Source organism: Nothobranchius furzeri, chromosome 10 (genome assembly GCF_043380555.1).
Source record: "Nothobranchius furzeri strain GRZ-AD chromosome 10, NfurGRZ-RIMD1, whole genome shotgun sequence".
Lineage (NCBI taxonomy): Eukaryota > Metazoa > Chordata > Actinopteri > Cyprinodontiformes > Nothobranchiidae > Nothobranchius > Nothobranchius furzeri.
Window position 1 is genome coordinate 61,720,938 of NC_091750.1, and position 18,489 is coordinate 61,739,426.

The following is an 18,489-nucleotide window of genomic DNA, read 5'->3' on the forward strand; positions in this document are numbered from 1 at the left end:
TTCTATTTCCACTTTCTGTTGTGTTCTTAGCAGAAGCATCATTTATTCCACCAATGAGTGGTTCCCAATTGACTCACAAAGAATAAGGATCACCTGTACTGGTCGGGGAGTTGATCTCATGACGAATGCTCCTTCCCGATAGGCTGGTAGACCTGCCAATCTCTCTCTGAGGCTCCAAAATATCTCTGTACTTAGACACCATGAGGACGGAGATGAAGTAGACGACAGCCAGTGCCAGAAACTGGGCCTGCTTGCTGTCATCCTGCAGACAAACAAAGAAAATTCATTTCATTTGTAAATAAAAACTTCCTTTTGACCTTATTTACAACCAAAACGCTGCAGAAAAGCAGAATCCATCATACCACGTCTCTGAAAACCACAGCTCGAAGACGATTGATGTCTACGTCTTGCAGGAGTCTGTCTGGGTCCTGCTGAGTATAGATGTATAAAAAAAAAAGCTGTTTCCATGTTTACGGTGTTGTGCGATGTTTTAGTTTTCCTCTGATTTGTGTATCTGGTACCTTGCTGGTGGTGGAGGCACTGTGGAGGCTGTCTTGTGATTTGCTGCTGGTTAATGAAGACTTGCAGCTCCGGTCTCGCTGTCTCTGCCTGCACTCCAGGCAGTTCCTGACTGCCACACAGCAAACTGATGGGAGGTTTGAGAAGAAACAAACCACGTAAGTATCAAATAATCATGAAGGCTTTTACATATGAAGGCCCTTCTGCTTGTGGGGATTAAATATTTTGTTTTTGTGGAGGTAATTCATTTACTGCAGAGGGTAAAGGTGTGTTCTGCACACAACCAAAAACTACAAGAACAAAATGAACTAATTAATTAACTAACGGAGCAGCAATTAGCAAGAGGCCAGGTGGAGAACAGGGGGTATTTTTTTCAGGTTTTAATTTTTAAGGCATTACTGTAAATAAAAGTGCGTTTTTAGACACTTCGTCATCAGCCAGCCTCCTAGCATGAGTCTTTCAAAATTAACTTTAAAGCAGACATGTTATGACTTATTTTCTTTGGTTGTAGTAGCTCTATGTTCGATACAAAACATCTTCATAAAGTTCTTAGCGCTAGATCCGTCTCACATAAGGCGATTTCAGCTGTTTTATTCTTGACATTTTCCGTACCTTCGAGAATGAGCCGTGTCAGGGCTCTGTCAATTTAAGAAAACAAGCTGGAGCCGGCCACGCCCATCTATACCCCGCTCGGGCTGCTATAAGCTGAGAAGCTCGGATATCGGAGTAGAGCCCCTGCTCCACCATCGTAGACAGGTGAGAGGTGGTACAATGCTAATTTCCACACGACATGAGTATGTGCCGGTGACCGCCTCAAGAAAGAAATCCGGGTCGACCTCAGGCGTTTGCTGGTGCAGGATAGTGGGCGGGCCTCCTGGCATGGTAGTCACAGTGTCCACTCTCTAGAAAGTTCTGCAAGCAGCTGCAGGATCGCCGTCTGCCACTGCGTTTGTCGTTGCAGTCCCTCCAACTGCTGACTGCAGAGTTCCGCCAAATTGTGGTTTACCCGAACCATCTCCGCTAACATCCACGACTGGCGGGGGAGTCGGCGCATCGTGGTCCAGCTGCTGCATTATTACAGCAAGTCCACACCCGCGGGCCACAACTAAATGCTAGGGGAGTGTGTGTGAAGCCCCACGTTGGGCACCACTTAAGCATCTACCAGTTACACTGGGGTTCACACACACTCAGACCACACAGCTTTCTGCATCAACACAGCTTTATTGACCCTCTCAGGGAAAAGCGTGGCTGCCACGCTCGTCTCCAGAGTCAGATCTCACCAGGCTCCTCTCGTCTCCCTCGTCTCTCCTCCTCCTCTTGCAGCACTGGCCCTTATTATCAGCCTCAGGCTGATTAGTAATAGGCAGCCGGTGCGCAGAGGTGGCTCCCAATGGCTCCTCCTTTGTTGCACACTGCCACGGGGACGTTTTCAAATGGCTGGTTTTAGCCTTATTATTCCTAAAACCAGACGCTGAAGGAAAACGGATGGAATGATTTTTTTCTTGTGTGGAGGCGGTAAAGACCCACATAGCACCACTAAAAGGAAGCAAAAAGTGGGTTTTTCATCATATGTCCCCTTTAAATTGAGCTATTTTGATTAAAACAGAAAAATAGGGACATGTAAAAATGATAAATCTAAAGCTAGTTTAATGTTTTTATGTACATTTTTTAGGAGTAATAAAATATTTTTAGAGTCAACTGCAATAATGTTTTTGAAGTTTTGATCAAAAATTAGAGGTAGTGCATTTTTTTCAAAACCCTATGGACTGGACCTGAAGAGGATGCAAACAGACTTTTCACTCAAATACACCTAATTTGAATAGATTCTTTATATTTACCAATTTTTTATTAGTATCATAATTTTTATTAAAGGAAATGTTAAAGAGATTTTTTGGACATTTTACCACCTTTAAAGGACAAAAAAAGTTGTCAAATGTGTTTATTTAGCAGAACTGTTAAATTAGATTAAATTAGTTGGTCAAAACTAAAATATTGTTCCTTAAAAAGGAGTCATTTCATTGTTAGATCATAATTTGCACAGTTTTTGGGTAGGAAAGTGTTAGTTCCTAAGCTCTTTTGAGTCCGCTGGACATATCTTGACATATAAATTGCCAGACTTCAACGCTGATTTTCACATTTTAACTAATCAAGCAGCATGTGGCATAAACTTTGATCAAAACCAAACACGTTAAACCAACACACACACACACCAAGGCGGAGGCACTGCCTCATGAGCCCTCCCGACGACATGTTTTTCTCCGCTTCGATCTCACTGAAGTTGAGGGAGCTAGCGAACACCAGGACGTCCACCATGGCCATGAGACGGGACAAAAATGTAACCGCCGTCTCTGAAGACATGCCCTGCGTCGCCTCGATGTTCTCCAGCTCCGTCTGTGGGAGGAAAGAAATACAAACACATACACATACACGATTGACGATTATTCTGTGACAACACCGGGGTGTGTGAACGAGATGGAATGGATGCTCTCTGGGTGGTTGGTGAAGAGGCAATGAAATAACATCTTGTGTTTTATTTTTTTATATAATTTTTCTGGATAAAAATTAAATATAAAACCTTGAAGTACGAGGTGCTCTAAACACAGGAAGTGCAGCTTGATGACACACAGGCGATGGCAACAGTGGGACTGCAACAGCAGCTGTGGCAGTTTGTGGCTTATTTACACAAACACACTGAATCCCAGGTTAAATTAATGTGGCATTGCAAGAATGTGAACCCAAAAGTGTGTTTTCACTGTTCACTGCTTCTGTAAGCAGGATGTGCAGAGCTGTGAGGAGCTGAATAAGTGCAACCTTCTGAAGTTTCATCAGAGAAAGTGATCACAGACAGTTTGGAGAACAGCAAACACAGAAACGCTGGTGCGTTTAGCTCTTCTGGTGATGATGATCACAAGTTTCTGTACGCACCTCTCCCCCTGCACCTCCTCCCCCAGGAACAGGGGTCACCTCCTCTCCTTTTGAACCCCTCTGGGGTCCGGCGCCTCCTGCCTTCTTTGATTTTGATAAAAATGAGACATTCTTAGCAGATGCAAGGCCTGGGGACTTTTAGAAAATTCTCATTTACTTAGTTTAGATCCATTAAAAATAATTCCCTAACACGCCTGTTACTTTATTGGTGATAAACCCACTCTGGTCCAATTTCTCATGTATTATTCTAACAGTGTTGAGCAATAAATCAAACAATAGATGGGGTTAGTATGGGATAAGTTTTGTGCCTAAAAGGTCAACAAAAAATACAGTCTCACAAAATGTATGCAAATAAAGCAAACCAAAAGAACCCGTCTGGTGCAAAAAAATAATTCTAAAAGTAAGATGTTTTAACTCATAGGTGAACATAAAGGCTACATTTCAAAACAAAATTTTCACTTCTTAACTATTCATTATTTTGTTTTTCTTCTAATTCTGCATTGCTCAAACTATTTAGGCTTTTATTCTGAAGGGCGTGTTTGGTAAAATCATTTTGCTGCACCTCAATCTTGCTTCTGCTCTGGGTTTTAGATTTTTTTTTTCAAAAATAGTCTTAGTGGAAGATCGCATTTCGAAACAGCTTGAGCCACTCCCTCCAAACCCCCATAACCAATGAGATTAAAGCCTGATTCATGCTCCTCCGTCTGCATCAGTGCGGAGACACGCAACGTCCTTGCGTGCCTGCCGGAGAGCTCCACAAGGACGGACAGAGTCGAGCTCTCTTTTCTAAACATCCGTCAGTCGAGACGGACAACACAAGCTTGTGACTGGTCAGGATGCCGCCGTTGTTTACAACGCCGCCATTGTGCCCTCAAAAACATAAAGAGAGCCGAGGATAACTAGCGGCAGACACGGAGAAGCTTGAAGAATACCTCGCGAAAAAACTCTAAAAATATGAACGTTTAATTCCCCCGTGACTGGAGGAGTGAAAAGATGCACAGCAAGCGTCTTATTTGTGGACAGAAATGACAGGAAACGTGGGTTTAGAGGTGGGGAGCGCATGGAGAGGTGGAGGAGAATGAGAGACAAATTTGTCCGTGTTAAAAAGTCTCTTATATACAAAAAACACAATATAAACACACTATCTCGGACCGGATAAATGACAGGATACCACAGAACAGCGCTACGTTCTCTGTTGTCCTGCCGGGGAATTGCTTTGCAACACTCTCCAGGAGACAGAGAAGTAGGAGAGCAAAACGCTTCCGTCAATCCGTGCGTGTCTGTCCCTTGCGGAGCTGACGGAGAAGCGTGAACCAGGCTTAAAGCAGCACTGAGCCTTCCACTGAGACTTTCTTCAGAATAAAAGCCTGAACAATGTGCAGAATTGGTTAAAATGACAATGTGAAGTTTTTAATCATTAATCTATGTAAACATCCATCGAAAAGTTGTTGAAAATTAATGAAATTATGCCAAGTTGTTGGAAAATATTGGTGGCCTCATAACATATAACCATAAAAATCAGGTCTAATACACATGGGAGCGGGTCTGAGTCTTTGGACGACGCCATATTAGACGCCATGTTTCCATCTATTTGAGCCGATGAGGACCGATAGCATTTACTGATTTGTAACATGCAGTTTGACCATAAAGGCCCATCCACTGGTAAAGTCTTACTCGAACATAAAAATACTGCTTTCTTGCAATGATTTAGGTATGTCCTGCCCTCTATTGCCAGGGAAGATACACATAATCACTTTAACTCTTTCACTGCCAATGACGACTAAAGTCGTCATTTGCATATTTTTATTGTGTGGGCATCGGAACGAGCCCCCGCACCGTGAGAACAAACATCTCAGCTCTAAAGCCGATCTTCATCCTCGTACATCACATGTCATGTGACTAGGAAGCAGAAAATCCATATGCAAGGAGATCATTTTGGGCCGTTGCTGTAAAAAAGTGAGGGGTGAACCGGAAAAGCTTCTGCCGATCACACTTCAACAACGGATTATGAAAGAATGGATAACGCTCGAAATGCACGGCTTTTTCCTGATGCAAGAGGCGAGTCTCCTCTTTGTTTCGGTAGTTTGGCGTCGACATCATCATAGTGTGCAACATTCTGTGACTCTTAGAAAAACAGTGAAAAAAAAAGTGAGAAACACTGGCAGCGAAGGGCTTTACCGATCAGGAAACGGCTGGCAGCGAATGAGTTAAGAATCAAAAAGGTGTCAAAAAAATAAAACATGATAAAAAATGTTTTTTTTTGTTTTGATCTATAAATATTTACCAGAGAATTATTTCATTTTGTTTTTAGAGTGATTTCATTGGTTTGAAAGTCCCACTTCCCTCTGAAATGTGCGTTTTGGTTGCTATTCAGGTATATTTTGTGTGAGGCTGTATTTTTTCGGCACAAAACTTGTCCCATATCTTAGCAGCTAAGTGGCACAACAATCTCAAACACTATGAATGTAAAGCGCACAAGTGTTAGTGTTAGTCACAATGACGTTGAATAAAAAAAAGGAAGGAAGAGAGAAAAGAACTGTAACTTACAGTGTTGGCACTACTCTTAGAACTCTGCACGTGCAAAACAGACAAAAAAAGACAAGATACACAAAGAACACAGAGAGGGAAAAGGGAAGTTTAAACTGCATCGGCGATTAAATAAAAATTAAACTGTTTGAGTCAAAAGATTAGAAAGTTTCAAAGTAAAAGCAGATGTTAGTTAAGATTATGGGGTTGCTTTTCAAAGAAATCAAGATGTTCTCGATAGTTTATTAAGTTCACAAAAGTCAAAACAGACTTCTTTCTTTTTATTATTTGCTTTGATTCAACAGCAGCTAGCAAACAAAAACATACTGATTAAAAAAAATGAAGTTAGAACAACAGTGTTCAGGATTTATCGAGCAAATAAAAGCGCTGCAGTTCTCCCTCCAACCACGGGGGGGAGAAGAGAGCCACTTACAGAAGGGGAGGTGGCGGCTGACAGCAGAGGCAGGATGCCTCCACAGGCGATGATGATGTTATCCACCATCTGAGAAATCAGGTGGATTGTGTTGTGGACAAAGATGATGTTCTCATTGCTGTTGACGAAGTCCATGACTGACTTAGTGGAGTGGCTACGATAAAAATAAATACAAGTTAGATCTACACTGGTGATGCAGCTGAGCTGAGACAAACCACCTCCCTATAACCCACCTCCTCCACATGTGCACATCTGTCTCCAGTGCAAAGAGCAGGTCGGTGAGCAGCCTCTGGTGCATCGGGGACCACTTGAATTCTGGGATGCGGAACATAGTCGTGCGCGGGCCAGGACTGAACTGACGTCGCTGCTCGTCGGTCATGGGCATGCCTCTGAAACCCAGGTCCACCCGCAGGTCTCGCTCCAGCTGGGCTGCAGTACGGCCGTGCAGGGCCTAAAAAAACAAAAAAGAGGAAGACACTTAACCCACCTTGCCTGCTGGTGGTGGTCAGAGGAACTGGTGGCGTCTGTGCTCGAAAGCCTCGCCTCTGTCAGTGCGCTCCAGGGCAGCTGTGACTGCATTATAGCTCATCACCAGTGTGTGTGAACGGATGAATGGTACACTGTAGTGTAAAGCACTTTGGAGTCCTCTGATTCTGAAAGGCACTATACAAGTGCGGGTCATTTATCGTTCATTTATCAAGCAGAGGGTTGGATGGGCTTTCAGTGCATGTCTGATTGGTCTGACAGAAATCTACTCAAGCAAACAGTTACTAAGTTACATTTCACATTCAATGTTTGATCAAAGCTCAACTATTTACCTGACAAAGCTGAATAAAGGAAACATAGCTTGAACCAATCAGGCCTTTGGAGGGCATCTTTAGAAAGCTGGGGTGCAACTTGTGGCCATTATTGAACTCCCACTCTCTTTTCCCGTGTCTGAGCAGAACCTCCCTGAACCGTCTACAGGTGGTTCAGAACGCCTGTGCTCGGCTTCTGACCAAGTCCTCCAAACACACCCACATCACCCCGCTTCTCCTCCAGCTTCACTGGCTGCCAGTCAACTTCAGGGTTCATTTCAAGATCCTGGCTCTGGGTTTTTAGAGCCTTACATGGACAAGCACCATCTTACATTGGTGATCTTCTCAGTTCCTACACCCCCAGCAGGTCCCTGAGGTCCAGTAAACAAAGCCTACTGGTTGTGCAGCGCACCAGGCTAAAGAACAAAGTGCTGCTGTGGCCCCCAGACTCTGGACCTCTCTCCCCGGAGCCTAAAAACTCACCTGTTCAGGCTGGTTTTGGTGTGACCTTCATCACCATCCTCTTCTTATTCTGCTCTTTCTACCAATTCTCCCAGGATCCACTGATTTCCCTCTTCCTTATTCACTTCCTCTCTCCCTTTCCTTACATTTTTTAATCCCATTTCTAATTGTTTTCATTTTGATTTTTTAATTCATTTATTTATTTTTTTGTTCTTGTGAAGTGGCTCATCATTTTATCTTGAGAGGCGCTACATAAAAGATGGTTTTTCCTGTAGACCCAAAACACAAACAAACCTGAGTCGTAGCTGTAGTTTGGATCTTCTTTGTGTCCTTGTCCTTCCCATCATCTGACCTCTCTGTATCCGAAGTAGTGCTGGCCGTGTCTCCCCCAGCCTTAAGCCCCACACACTCCCCCTCCGCCCCAGATGGGCCCTCCCCCTCTGGGAAATCAGATCTTGAAGCTCCTTGGAGCTGGGTCTGGTTCTCAGCTTCAGCAATGGACCTGATGTCAGCAAGGGGGCTCTGGATCTTGAAGGGTCCATCCTCAGGAAGCTCCTCAGACGCGTGGCTTTGTGTCTGCGTTAAGTCAGAGCCACAGCTGGTCATGTGGGCTAACAGGCTGAGGTCATCACTGGCGCTGGAGTGGGCAGGGATGGTTTTTGATGAGGCAGGCTGGTCTGGACTCTGCAGCACAAGGGGGTCTGTGGCTGCCAGAGCTGGGAGCAGTTTCTCATCGACCTGAGGGAGATGAATGAGGGAACGCAGAGCAGAGAAGCATTAAGGCTTTGGAAAACAACAGCTGATACATCTTTTTGATCTGAGAGGAATAAAAAAAAAACAGAGATGGCATAATGACGGACTAGTGAATCGATTCCAGGTCAGTAGGGGATGCAACTCTACTCATCAACATATCCATCCTACCTTGCTGAAGAGGAATCCGTTGTTGCTCGGAACGCTGTCTTTCTCATCGGCTAATGTGATGAGGGGACCCATGTTCCCATCATCCTCCATGCTGACTCCAGAAAGTCCCAGGCTTGTTGCAATCCCGACTCCTGAGCCCGGTGCGTCGTCTTTAGGCGCCAGATTCCCGTTTAGGTTCTGAACCACAGAGCAGTAAGCACTGTCCAAGAGAGAATCCACTTCCACCAGAGGTCCGTTTTCCATTCCAACTCCACTCCCTCCACCTACACCTCCACTGATGCCTTCTGGAGACAGGTCCAGGTCATCCAGTTTCACCTCTGTGGCTTCTACCTTTTCAGCTTTAATGTCTACTAGCAGGTCGTGGACCTCCACCCTGACCCCTGGACCGGCACTCGGCTCGCCGGGCATCAAGGCCTCCCCATTCGGTCGCTTCACAGCACATTCCGCCAGGAGGTTGCGCGAGTCTCCTCCGGCCCCCTCGCTGTACTCAGCCTCACTCTCGGGTGTCTGTGTCTGAGAGTTGTCATCGATCTCCAAGTTGCCGTTGACGACGGAGGCCGGTGCAGAAGAGAGGCCAGAAATTGTGGAAACGGAGCCTTTCTTTCCCTTCTTCATGTTTTCCTCCTCCTGACGCTGGTACTCTTCATACATCTTGGCTAAGTACTCCTTATGGGCTTCGTAGGTCACCTGTAACAGATGGTGGGATGCCTTTGGTAAAATGTTCAAAACACACACTGAAAACAGTTTTCTTCAACATCAACAACCTCCAAGCCTAGAGGGGTGTCGTAGAACATCATACTAAAGAACAAATGAATAAAACTGGGACTAAGAGCCTGGCAGAGCGCGGCCATTGGGCTGAATCTCGCTATTGGACAGCGCTATTCAGAGGTGGACCGGAAATCTGGGAGTTCACCGACAAACGATGAATTATCGTCCCAGTCCGCCCCGGGTCGGGTTGGGCCTCGTTTGATTTTGAACGATTCCGATTCCAATTCCTCGTTTCAATTCCGGTTCCTATCGATTCCCAATCCTGATTCTTTGAAGACACGACATGTTTTACATGAGCCAGCTAACCACAGGTCCTACTTGATGAAATAATCTTAACTTCAACATGAATTTTAATTCTATGAACAACAACATCACCTTCATTTAGACAAAAACATGTTTTGGAGAAAGAAAGAAAAAGACTTGCAGCACAACCAGTGTGTTTGTTTCTGACCACAACCAAAGTCTGGAAGAAGCCTCTGGGATGAGAGGCTAAATGTCTCCAACATATCCAGAAACGTGCAGCTGTTTTCAGCTAAAACTCTCAGGATGATCATGTCCAGGATGACTGAGAACTACACCTCCATGCTGCAGCAGCTTTCAGTCAGAACAGGAAGTGAAACTTAAATGTAGCTGCTGTCAGTAACAATCTAACAGATTTTAAACATTAAAACTCTCAACAGAAATAGTTCAGAAAGGAAAAAAAAATGTTCACAACTTTGTGTGAAATTTATTATTATTATAATAATTATTATTATTATTATTTATTGTGGCAGAAGCTGGTGTGGTCCACCAGAGAAGCTGCTCTAGCATGATGGTTTTAATTATTCTACAGGTTATTGTTCAGGCTTCTGACACACACACACACACACACACACACACACACACACACACACACACACACACACACACACACACACACTAGTGTGCATCTGACTGCTGGTGTGTTTTTATTTCTGCAGTGAGACAAACTCACCTCACACCGTCCAGAGTTTGTTCTTTAAAGCTTCTATTAAATCCACCGTGTTGACGTATTTTAACAAGTTTCCTCTACGCTGCAGAAGTTAAAGTTTACATTACGGGGTAAAAGTCGGCAGACGCGTTTGTTTATATCTGGGTGGGGGGAGAGGGGACTCATGCTGCACACAGACAGCTGGTGTGATCAGCTCTGAAAAGCGTTGATCACAATTTGCAGATCACGTTTATTTTTCACGGAGATCGGCCGCGGATTCCTCTTCCGTCAGCATTCTAGGAATCGAAATAAAAAACTTTGAACGATTCTGGGAAAAACTAACAGCTGGAACCGGTTCCAATCGATGCTCGGTGCCCAACCCCGGGTGCCAGCAGGTCAGGACAACGAACAACGTAACATAATCATTGTTGTCAACGGGGCAGTCCGCCGTACACCGTCATAGAAGAAGTGCCTCTATCTGATCACATGTCCAAAATGACCAAAACTGCCATTTCCGAGCCAACGCAGCTCTAGCACTAAGCTCGCCTAACGTCTCTCTGAAAACAGAGCGCTGTGATTGGTCCGATCCAAAATTGGTCTATAGGCCTATGGTAGACCTGCAGAAGCTACTATGGAGAGTGTCGGTATGATTAATTCTCTGGGAAAGGCACATCAGCCATTCAGAGCAATTAGTCTATCATCTATAATGTCTTCTTCACTTAAATTTAAACTTTCTTCTCTTACCTTAGAGTGTGCAATGGACAAAGTGTCGACCCAGACCCTCCACCCGCCCCACTCGTATTTAATTGCATGGTAGAGCAGGATTCTGAAGATGTTGTACACCATCTCCGTTATTTTCTGCTCCTCCGGGTTCTTGGGGTTGATGTATCCGAGGGAAAACATCCAGTCCTGCCACACGGAGCACTGCAACAAGCAGCTGGTGCATAAACCACGACCATTAGATGTTAGATAGGGTGCAGCGTGAGTTTTGTCTTAAACATGCGACATGTGGTGGAATAAAAGCAGGCGTGTGCGTTTACCGTCGGTTCTCACGGCTGTTGCTGAAGAGTTTTATCATGTCGGAGAGAAAGAGCCTCCTGACTTCCATCAGCTCGGCACTTGGAGAGGAGTTCTTCAGCAGGGTGGCCACAACCTTTAGAATCACTGGGTGGTACAGAAAACATAATAAAGCAGGGAACCGTGAGAGAGCAGGAGAAGCTCCAGAGTGAGTATTTGCAGAGAGTGTCAGAGAAGAGTATTTCTTTACTTACTGGGATTCTGAATCTTAACGGTGGAGTCAGGCTCAGGGTGGGGTTTGTGAACCACCTGAGTGCAGACCTGCTCAGTCAGAATCTGCACACACAGAAAGTTTCATACACACTTGAATCCCGACTAACTCGGGTAAATGGGTTTGAACACGCTGTGAATGAGCCGTTGACCAATGAGCACATACCTCATACAGCGTGTTGTAGGTGGTGATGGAAACAGTGTTGGTGTGCATCATCAGCCTCTCTCCCAGCAGAGTGAACAGACTGTGTGTGTGCATGATCTCCACCTTCCTCCTAAAGGGGGAACCAGGACAGTACGGCGCATCAGTAACAGCTTCACGACTGACTGTCACAAACGAGATGCAGTCTTAAATTTGGAGGTGGCAGCTTTGGGCATTTATGACGAAATGTAACAAAGTCAGCACAGAAAAATTCATGAAACATATCAAACACTGGATCGGCATCCCTGACTTTGGAAATGAAGCATCTTACTTTGAAAACAGGAAATGATTGAATGTGGTTTTATTTCATTTTTAATATGTAATATTTTAATATGTAATCACCCCAAAACATTTAAAATCTTTGTAAATACTATATGAGCTGCTTTTGTTCTTCAGAAACAGTTTTATCATGTAGACATCTCCACAACAGTGGTGCCCCCAAGGGGTGGCCAAGGGTGGCTAAGGGCCCCCTGGAAAATTGCTGCCCCCCCCCCCCAATAAGGCATATTGATGTTCGCACTAACCATACATTTATCTTCTGTAATCAAGACATAAATGTAAAACCCAATAAATAATTAATAAGTCAGTAAATAAATCAATCTACAAAATATTTATGTTGCTGCTGCTGCTCATCGTTTTCCACAGAAAATATAAATATTAAATGTTTTCAAGGATGCTTTTGCCACGATAGCAACGGGTGAATTAAACTATTTTAAAAGGTTAAAACTATAAATTTTAAAATAAAAATGATTGAAATAACGGAAAGGTTATTTTCTGGAATGTTTTAGTTTATCCAGAAGACTTTCACTGGCCCCATTTGGCCCCCCTATGAAAATTGTATAAGTGCACCACTGCTCCATGAACAGTGAAGACCTTGCAGACAGAAGAAGGAGCCGACAGGTATCAAACCTCGTCCTTAGTGTGTCATTAAAATCCATTATGATGCAATAACTGCCGACTACAAGAGGAATCAGACATTTTCAGTTGAATGTCATGTTTTCTTTTCCACAGACAGCACTTGTCACTCAAACCGTCAATATTTGTATTTATTTTTGAGAGAAAAGTGACTTTCCTGCCCAAAACATGTCATGCATGCTAGTGCTGCAGTATACCATGCACCCAAGTAATCCTGAATTATTTAGTTTGATCTTAAAAAAACTGAATTAAGATAAAGGTTACAGGATTCAACAGGTGCAAATAAAATCTTTGCATAAATTAAAGCGTGAATCTCAGATTCAGCTTGGTTTCTTTAAATATGCCCTTATTGCTTGCCATTGTCCTCTGCTTGTCTATTCTTCTCTGAAACACTCCTCACCTTAAACCAAGTTCTTATCTAACAGCTCTGTGGGAATCACCTTGTTGGGGCAGAAATACTATTTTATGCTTGTCAAACTCCATTACTTTAGGCATTTTCACTGATGCAGCTAAAGAAATTGGAACAAATATTGTGTCTTTGCATTATTCTGCTAGTAGCAAATTGCCTAAAAATACAATTTAAATCAAATTTTCCAACAAGCAGCCTGTTATGTGTTTACAATTCTATATGAAAACAACCCTACTGGCAACTAAACTGGAGAAAATCACATTTATTTCCTCATTTGATCAAATTATTCTAAATAGATGTGAAAGATATTAAGCTAAGGCATTTTAATTTTCAATTAATAAAGAATATTGTAAGCATGTGTATGATTTAGAAGAAAAAAGTATGCTATGAATGTTAAAAACAATGTGGTTTATGAACCCGAAACCCTGCAGAAGGTTTGGTTGGACTAGACTTGAAGCGGGTGGTGATGGTGCAGGGCTCAGGTGCAAAACGGCAGCCAGCTCCCATGTTGTGCACCAAAAATTGAGCGTGTCTCCTGAGACGATTAAATCTCCCAGAATTCACTGCAGCTCATCAGCTTCCTGCCAGTGTACACTGCCACAATGATTATTCTGCCTGGACGTGATGATAAGGACTTTGTTTGCACAAACAAACGGCTCTTCTTGGGCTCACAAGAGACAGAGATGATTTTCTTTCTCCGATCTGAACTGATGTTGTGGAGCCTCGCGACCTCCCAACAACTGTGAAATGTTTGTGTTTTGTTTCTTCGCTGAAAAACATAAAACATTACCTGAGCAAAATCACAAGTGGCTCAGAGATCCACTTGTTCCTGACAGAAAAACAAAAAAGGGAGGAAATAAAGAAAAGCACAGAAGCAGAGAGAAACCCTTACTTGTGACCGAGGTGCTTCAGGAAGTAGCCGAGAACTTTGAGTGCCTGAACTCTGATGCTTTCACTCCTAGAGGCCAGGAGCTTGCAGATCACCCTGGAACATGACAAACACGCTGTCATTCATCTCTGAAACCTTAGGATTCTTTGTCAAACACAAGAAGGAACTTCATCTGGCGTGTGTTGATTATTCTAAAAATAATCAACACACGCCAGATGAAGTTCCTTCTTCACCAGATGGAACACAAGAGAAACGGGCAGAACACACCAGTTAGCACGCAGCTCTTTAGTAATAAGAGTTACCATGGCAACCAAAGGGACATTCAAGCCTACTTATGGATGGAAAAAATGACTTGCACGGTTAGATTGTGATCATCTTTAAATAAAACACCAATAGTTATCACCACACAAAGGTATAATTAAAGGTCAAATATTTCTTTATGAACTGTTAATATCATACTTGTTGAAAGTTCTTTAAAATGTTTGAAAAAATAGAGAATGGTTCTGACCAGATTGACAGGCTAATGGCTAGACAAATCAATTCTAAAACTAAGGTGGAATATAGCTTTATTTTTGAAGGTTCGTTTCAATCATATTCAATAAACCTTTACACTGTTTACCACCGTTTCCATTATTTAAAGGGACAGTGTGTATTTTTACCAGCGACAGGGGGCAGTAGATAAGTAAGATCTTACCAAGGGATACCCATTAAGGTCAAAAAGCCCTGGGGAGTGCAAACTTTTGCAAAATAACAAGAACATCAGACTCCCTTTCATCACTGGCAACAAGTGAAGAGGTAAATGTGTAAAACAACATTTAAGAATGATTAAAGTTTTGTAACCGTTTGTTATTAATCAGTAAATGCATTTTGTCCTCATGGGCTCCCATAGAAGGAAACATGGTATGTAATATGGCGCCGCCCAGAGACTTAGACCTGCTCCCATGTATTTTAGACCTTATTTTTATGGTTATGTGTTAAAAAGCCACCAATATTTTTCAACAACTGGGCATCATTTCATTCTTTTTTAACAACATTTTGATGGATATTTCCAGAAATTAATGGTAAAAACTACACATTGTCTCTTTAATTGTTTACAGAGGTAATTAGTGGCTAACAGTGATATTTTTGTTTCACAGTGTAAGACTTTGTTTTTTTATTGTTAGTTTAATTGTTTTGTGAAGCATTTGGCTATTTTATCTTTGAAAAGTGCAATTTAAATACATTTCTTCTTCTTCCTTCTTCAAATTCCAGACAGAGCTTCGTAGAAGTGCCTGAAAAAAACTATTCTTACTCATGAAGATTTGGAATCCATCCTGTCTAAAGGGCTTTATAAAAACTGTCGTACTTCCGAACGTCCCTGAACGCATCGTTGCTGGATCCGTTCTGTGTGCTCCTACGCTGCAATCAGCTGAAATACGACACTTACCTTATATCCTGTGTGCGTTTTATGAGTCAAGAAGTCAGCTCCATTATGTTTTATAATGCTTAAATGGTGTTCTCCTTGTGTGTCGTTTCATGCCGACTGCACCAAGTATAATTAACACTTGTCAAGACTAATTAGTGCCTGTTGGTCTTCAAGTTCTATGATAAATGTTACTGGTTTATCACTTTGTTGCTAAGAGAATCAATTCCAAATTGAATCGTCACCCCGAGAACTGGAATCGAATTGAATCGTGATTTGCTGCAAGATTCACATCCGTATTCATCCAACTCTTAATGCCCAATACCGCCTTAAGCTGATACCAACACATGTGACCTAAATGTTTTTGAACGCGGTAACTTAACTTCCGTAAGTCGAACATGCAGCCAATCATCTAGTGTGATGTCATCGACAAGCGCAAGACCCCGAGCCAGCCAGAAAGAAACATGGCGTCCCCCAAAGACACTAGACCCACGCTATTTGTACGTTAAACCAGATTTTATGGTTATATGTTACAAAGCTGCCATCATTTTATTCATTTTCAATGTTTCTATGGATTTCCAGATATTAAAAATTAAAATACACATAGAAAAATTGTTTGGCCAAAACTTAAGCCTTGGATCTGTCATATTTTGACATTTTGCGAGAGAGTAGAAGAGTTTGGTGTATAATGTGTGCCTGGTAAGCAAAAGATAGTGTCATTAAATGAGTAAAAACTGATAAAGATCATTCCAGATCTTTCATTTTAATGCTAATATGGGACAACCCTAGTGTACACATTAAATGATCTGAACTATTTAACTGTGAGCATTGCTCTCAGGTCACAAGACCACCGTGGAAGGAATCCGAAAGAAGGTTGGCCATAAATTTTGTTTAAAACAATAAGATACAGTGATCCCTCGCTATTTCGCGGTTCGTTTATCGCGGATTCACGACTTCGTGGATTTTTTCTTTGGAGCCTTATTCAAGGGAAATTCGCCGATTCGTGGTATTTTTCACCGATTCACGGCATTTTTCACCAATTCGCGGTATTTTTCTATGCGAAATATCAAGAAATTCCTGTTTTTTTCATCAACTTCATCATAAAATGCACTTTTTGTAATAAAACTATAAAAAAAAACAAGTAAAAATACAGTACTATGTAAAGGGAGGGTTTTAAAAATCTGAATAATGAATACGTACCTGTTAAATAAATACTGTAAATATGGTGTCCCTACTTCGCGGATTTTCACCTATCGCGGCCAGGTCTGGAACGCATCTACCGCAATAAACGAGGGATCACTGTAAAAGCTATAAATTCATAAAGGGATTTTTTAATGTTCCTATTTCCAAAAGCCTGAAGGTGTTTTTAAGAGTTATATAGAGTAAAAGAGAAAGAAAATCTTTTTCATGAGAACGTGGATGTGTGGGCAGCATTCACCTTATGCCGTTCCTCTGGTCAAAAGCAGGGATCATGGACGCTGGATGTTCAGACATAAGAGCCACCAGCAGCTGGAGCACATCGTGGATATTCTCATCCTGTGAAGAAAAAGGAAGCAAAGTTGAACAGGTGAGGCAGCAGATGAGAAAAAAAGCCCGGAGGGAAAGATGAATAGAGGGCTAACAGGACAAAGAGAGAGTTGCAGGGGTGGGCACGGAGGGGGATTTGCAGAGGAGCAGGTGGTATTTCTGAGCAAGAATAGATATAATTGTTACAGAGGAGTACATTCTGTTCAGTCCATTATTGCGCCATTTTTTAAGCTGTCACAGCAGTGACGCTGACTCACACTCTCACTCGTTTAAGTGGACCATAACTCCGGCCCACGGATTAAAATGCACATTTTGCCACCAGCTTCACTCAGGCTTTCTCGCCCTTTACACTCTCGGAGACTTTTTAGTTGTTTAAAAAAATAATAAAAAGCCTTTTACCTCATGCATGGTCAGTAGATAGTTAAGGATGCTCTGCAACTCGTCTTCCTTCACACCTCGGTCCTAGAAAAACAAATCATAGACCAAAGCACTCATGAGATTTTATAGTTTTTTACTTCTTATTAACCTCGAGTGACTTGAGACAGATGCATGAATCAAATCAATACGACTGCACACAAACATGAGCTGCAGCGCCTCATTCAGGTCGCTCAGCACCAATACGGTTTTCCACACATTTTCAGATTGAGAAACAACAGAGATCATAAAAGTTGTAAAAAGTGATTTTCTGCAGCTTAAACTACGGGGATCGATTTCGCCCACTTCACCTTCAGAATGAGTTGTTTGAGGAAGAGAAGCATGAAGGCTCGGAGTGAAATGACCTCCTTCTGGGTTGGCCGTGGTCCATCTGAAGCAGAAGAACAAAAGAATATTTTTCCTGTTAATTAAATAGAAAATAAAACATTTGAAAACCTGATAATGATTGGTTAGATCTGAATTTGTTTGGGCTTGCTCCCTGTTAGAACCACAAATCAGCCTCCTCTGCTCCAGGAGCGATTTGGCAGCGTGCATATTTTATGCTTGCACTAATCTAACTTATTACAGCAGAGACGCAGTAATATGCCAAAATAAATAAATAAAGAAAAGCTGATTGACTGTCTGAATGATCCAAAGCAAACTGTAATCCTGCTGTAACTACTTTGGAGCTGTGGCACTCAGTTGTTTGCCATAGAGCGCCACAGAGAGACGCTGAAAACACAAAAGCATCTGACGCATACGCCGAGCTGTTCCACATATCTGCAAGTCCTATTCTTTTGCTGTTCATTCAGTTGACAAAGGCCATCATTATCTTTTAACACGCGCTCCACGAGCCACAAGCAGCCACACGCATTCACAACCATCACAGCTTCGATCCTCGACTTTGTCGTTTTGTGAGACATCTCCACTCAGGCTCTGATGTGTTCTGTTGTAATTGTTTCACTCATTTTTAAGGTGTTTCATTTGCACACAAAAGAAACGTAAAGTTTTAAATCAACTATAAATTGTAGCTCGATAACTCACTAATGGAGTGAGGCACCACATAATTTAGACACCATTTTTATTACATAACTCCACATCAGCCAAATTCAAGTTTCTTTATTTTCTTAAATTTTAGAATTTC

At 42.5% G+C, this 18,489-nt stretch overlaps 1 protein-coding gene across 13 annotated transcripts in view; it reads right to left on the minus strand.

The window, feature by feature from the left end:
- Window positions 1-18,489, minus strand: part of nbeaa (neurobeachin a) — a 160,893-nt gene that overhangs the window by 32,921 nt on the left and 109,483 nt on the right. For 7 of the 13 annotated variants that reach the window (XM_015961588.3, XM_015961586.3, XM_015961587.3 and 4 more), the window contains exons 14-31: window positions 17,657-17,736; window positions 17,331-17,393; window positions 16,843-16,940; window positions 14,006-14,098; window positions 11,754-11,862; window positions 11,572-11,653; window positions 11,341-11,464; window positions 11,045-11,237; window positions 8,584-9,270; window positions 7,957-8,400; window positions 6,637-6,854; window positions 6,404-6,557; window positions 5,992-6,015; window positions 3,445-3,528; window positions 2,730-2,910; window positions 522-646; window positions 363-431; window positions 94-262 (exon numbers count right to left, since the gene is read on the minus strand). In XM_015961588.3, the coding sequence (XP_015817074.1) occupies window positions 94-262; window positions 363-431; window positions 522-646; window positions 2,730-2,910; window positions 3,445-3,528; window positions 5,992-6,015; window positions 6,404-6,557; window positions 6,637-6,854; window positions 7,957-8,400; window positions 8,584-9,270; window positions 11,045-11,237; window positions 11,341-11,464; window positions 11,572-11,653; window positions 11,754-11,862; window positions 14,006-14,098; window positions 16,843-16,940; window positions 17,331-17,393; window positions 17,657-17,736 (2,997 nt within the window). The remainder of the gene's footprint in view (window positions 1-93; window positions 263-362; window positions 432-521; window positions 647-2,729; window positions 2,911-3,444; window positions 3,529-5,991; window positions 6,016-6,403; window positions 6,558-6,636; window positions 6,855-7,956; window positions 8,401-8,583; window positions 9,271-11,044; window positions 11,238-11,340; window positions 11,465-11,571; window positions 11,654-11,753; window positions 11,863-14,005; window positions 14,099-16,842; window positions 16,941-17,330; window positions 17,394-17,656; window positions 17,737-18,489) is intronic. The other 6 variants (XM_054730805.2, XM_015961580.3, XM_054730804.2 and 3 more) reach the window with 4 other exon arrangements.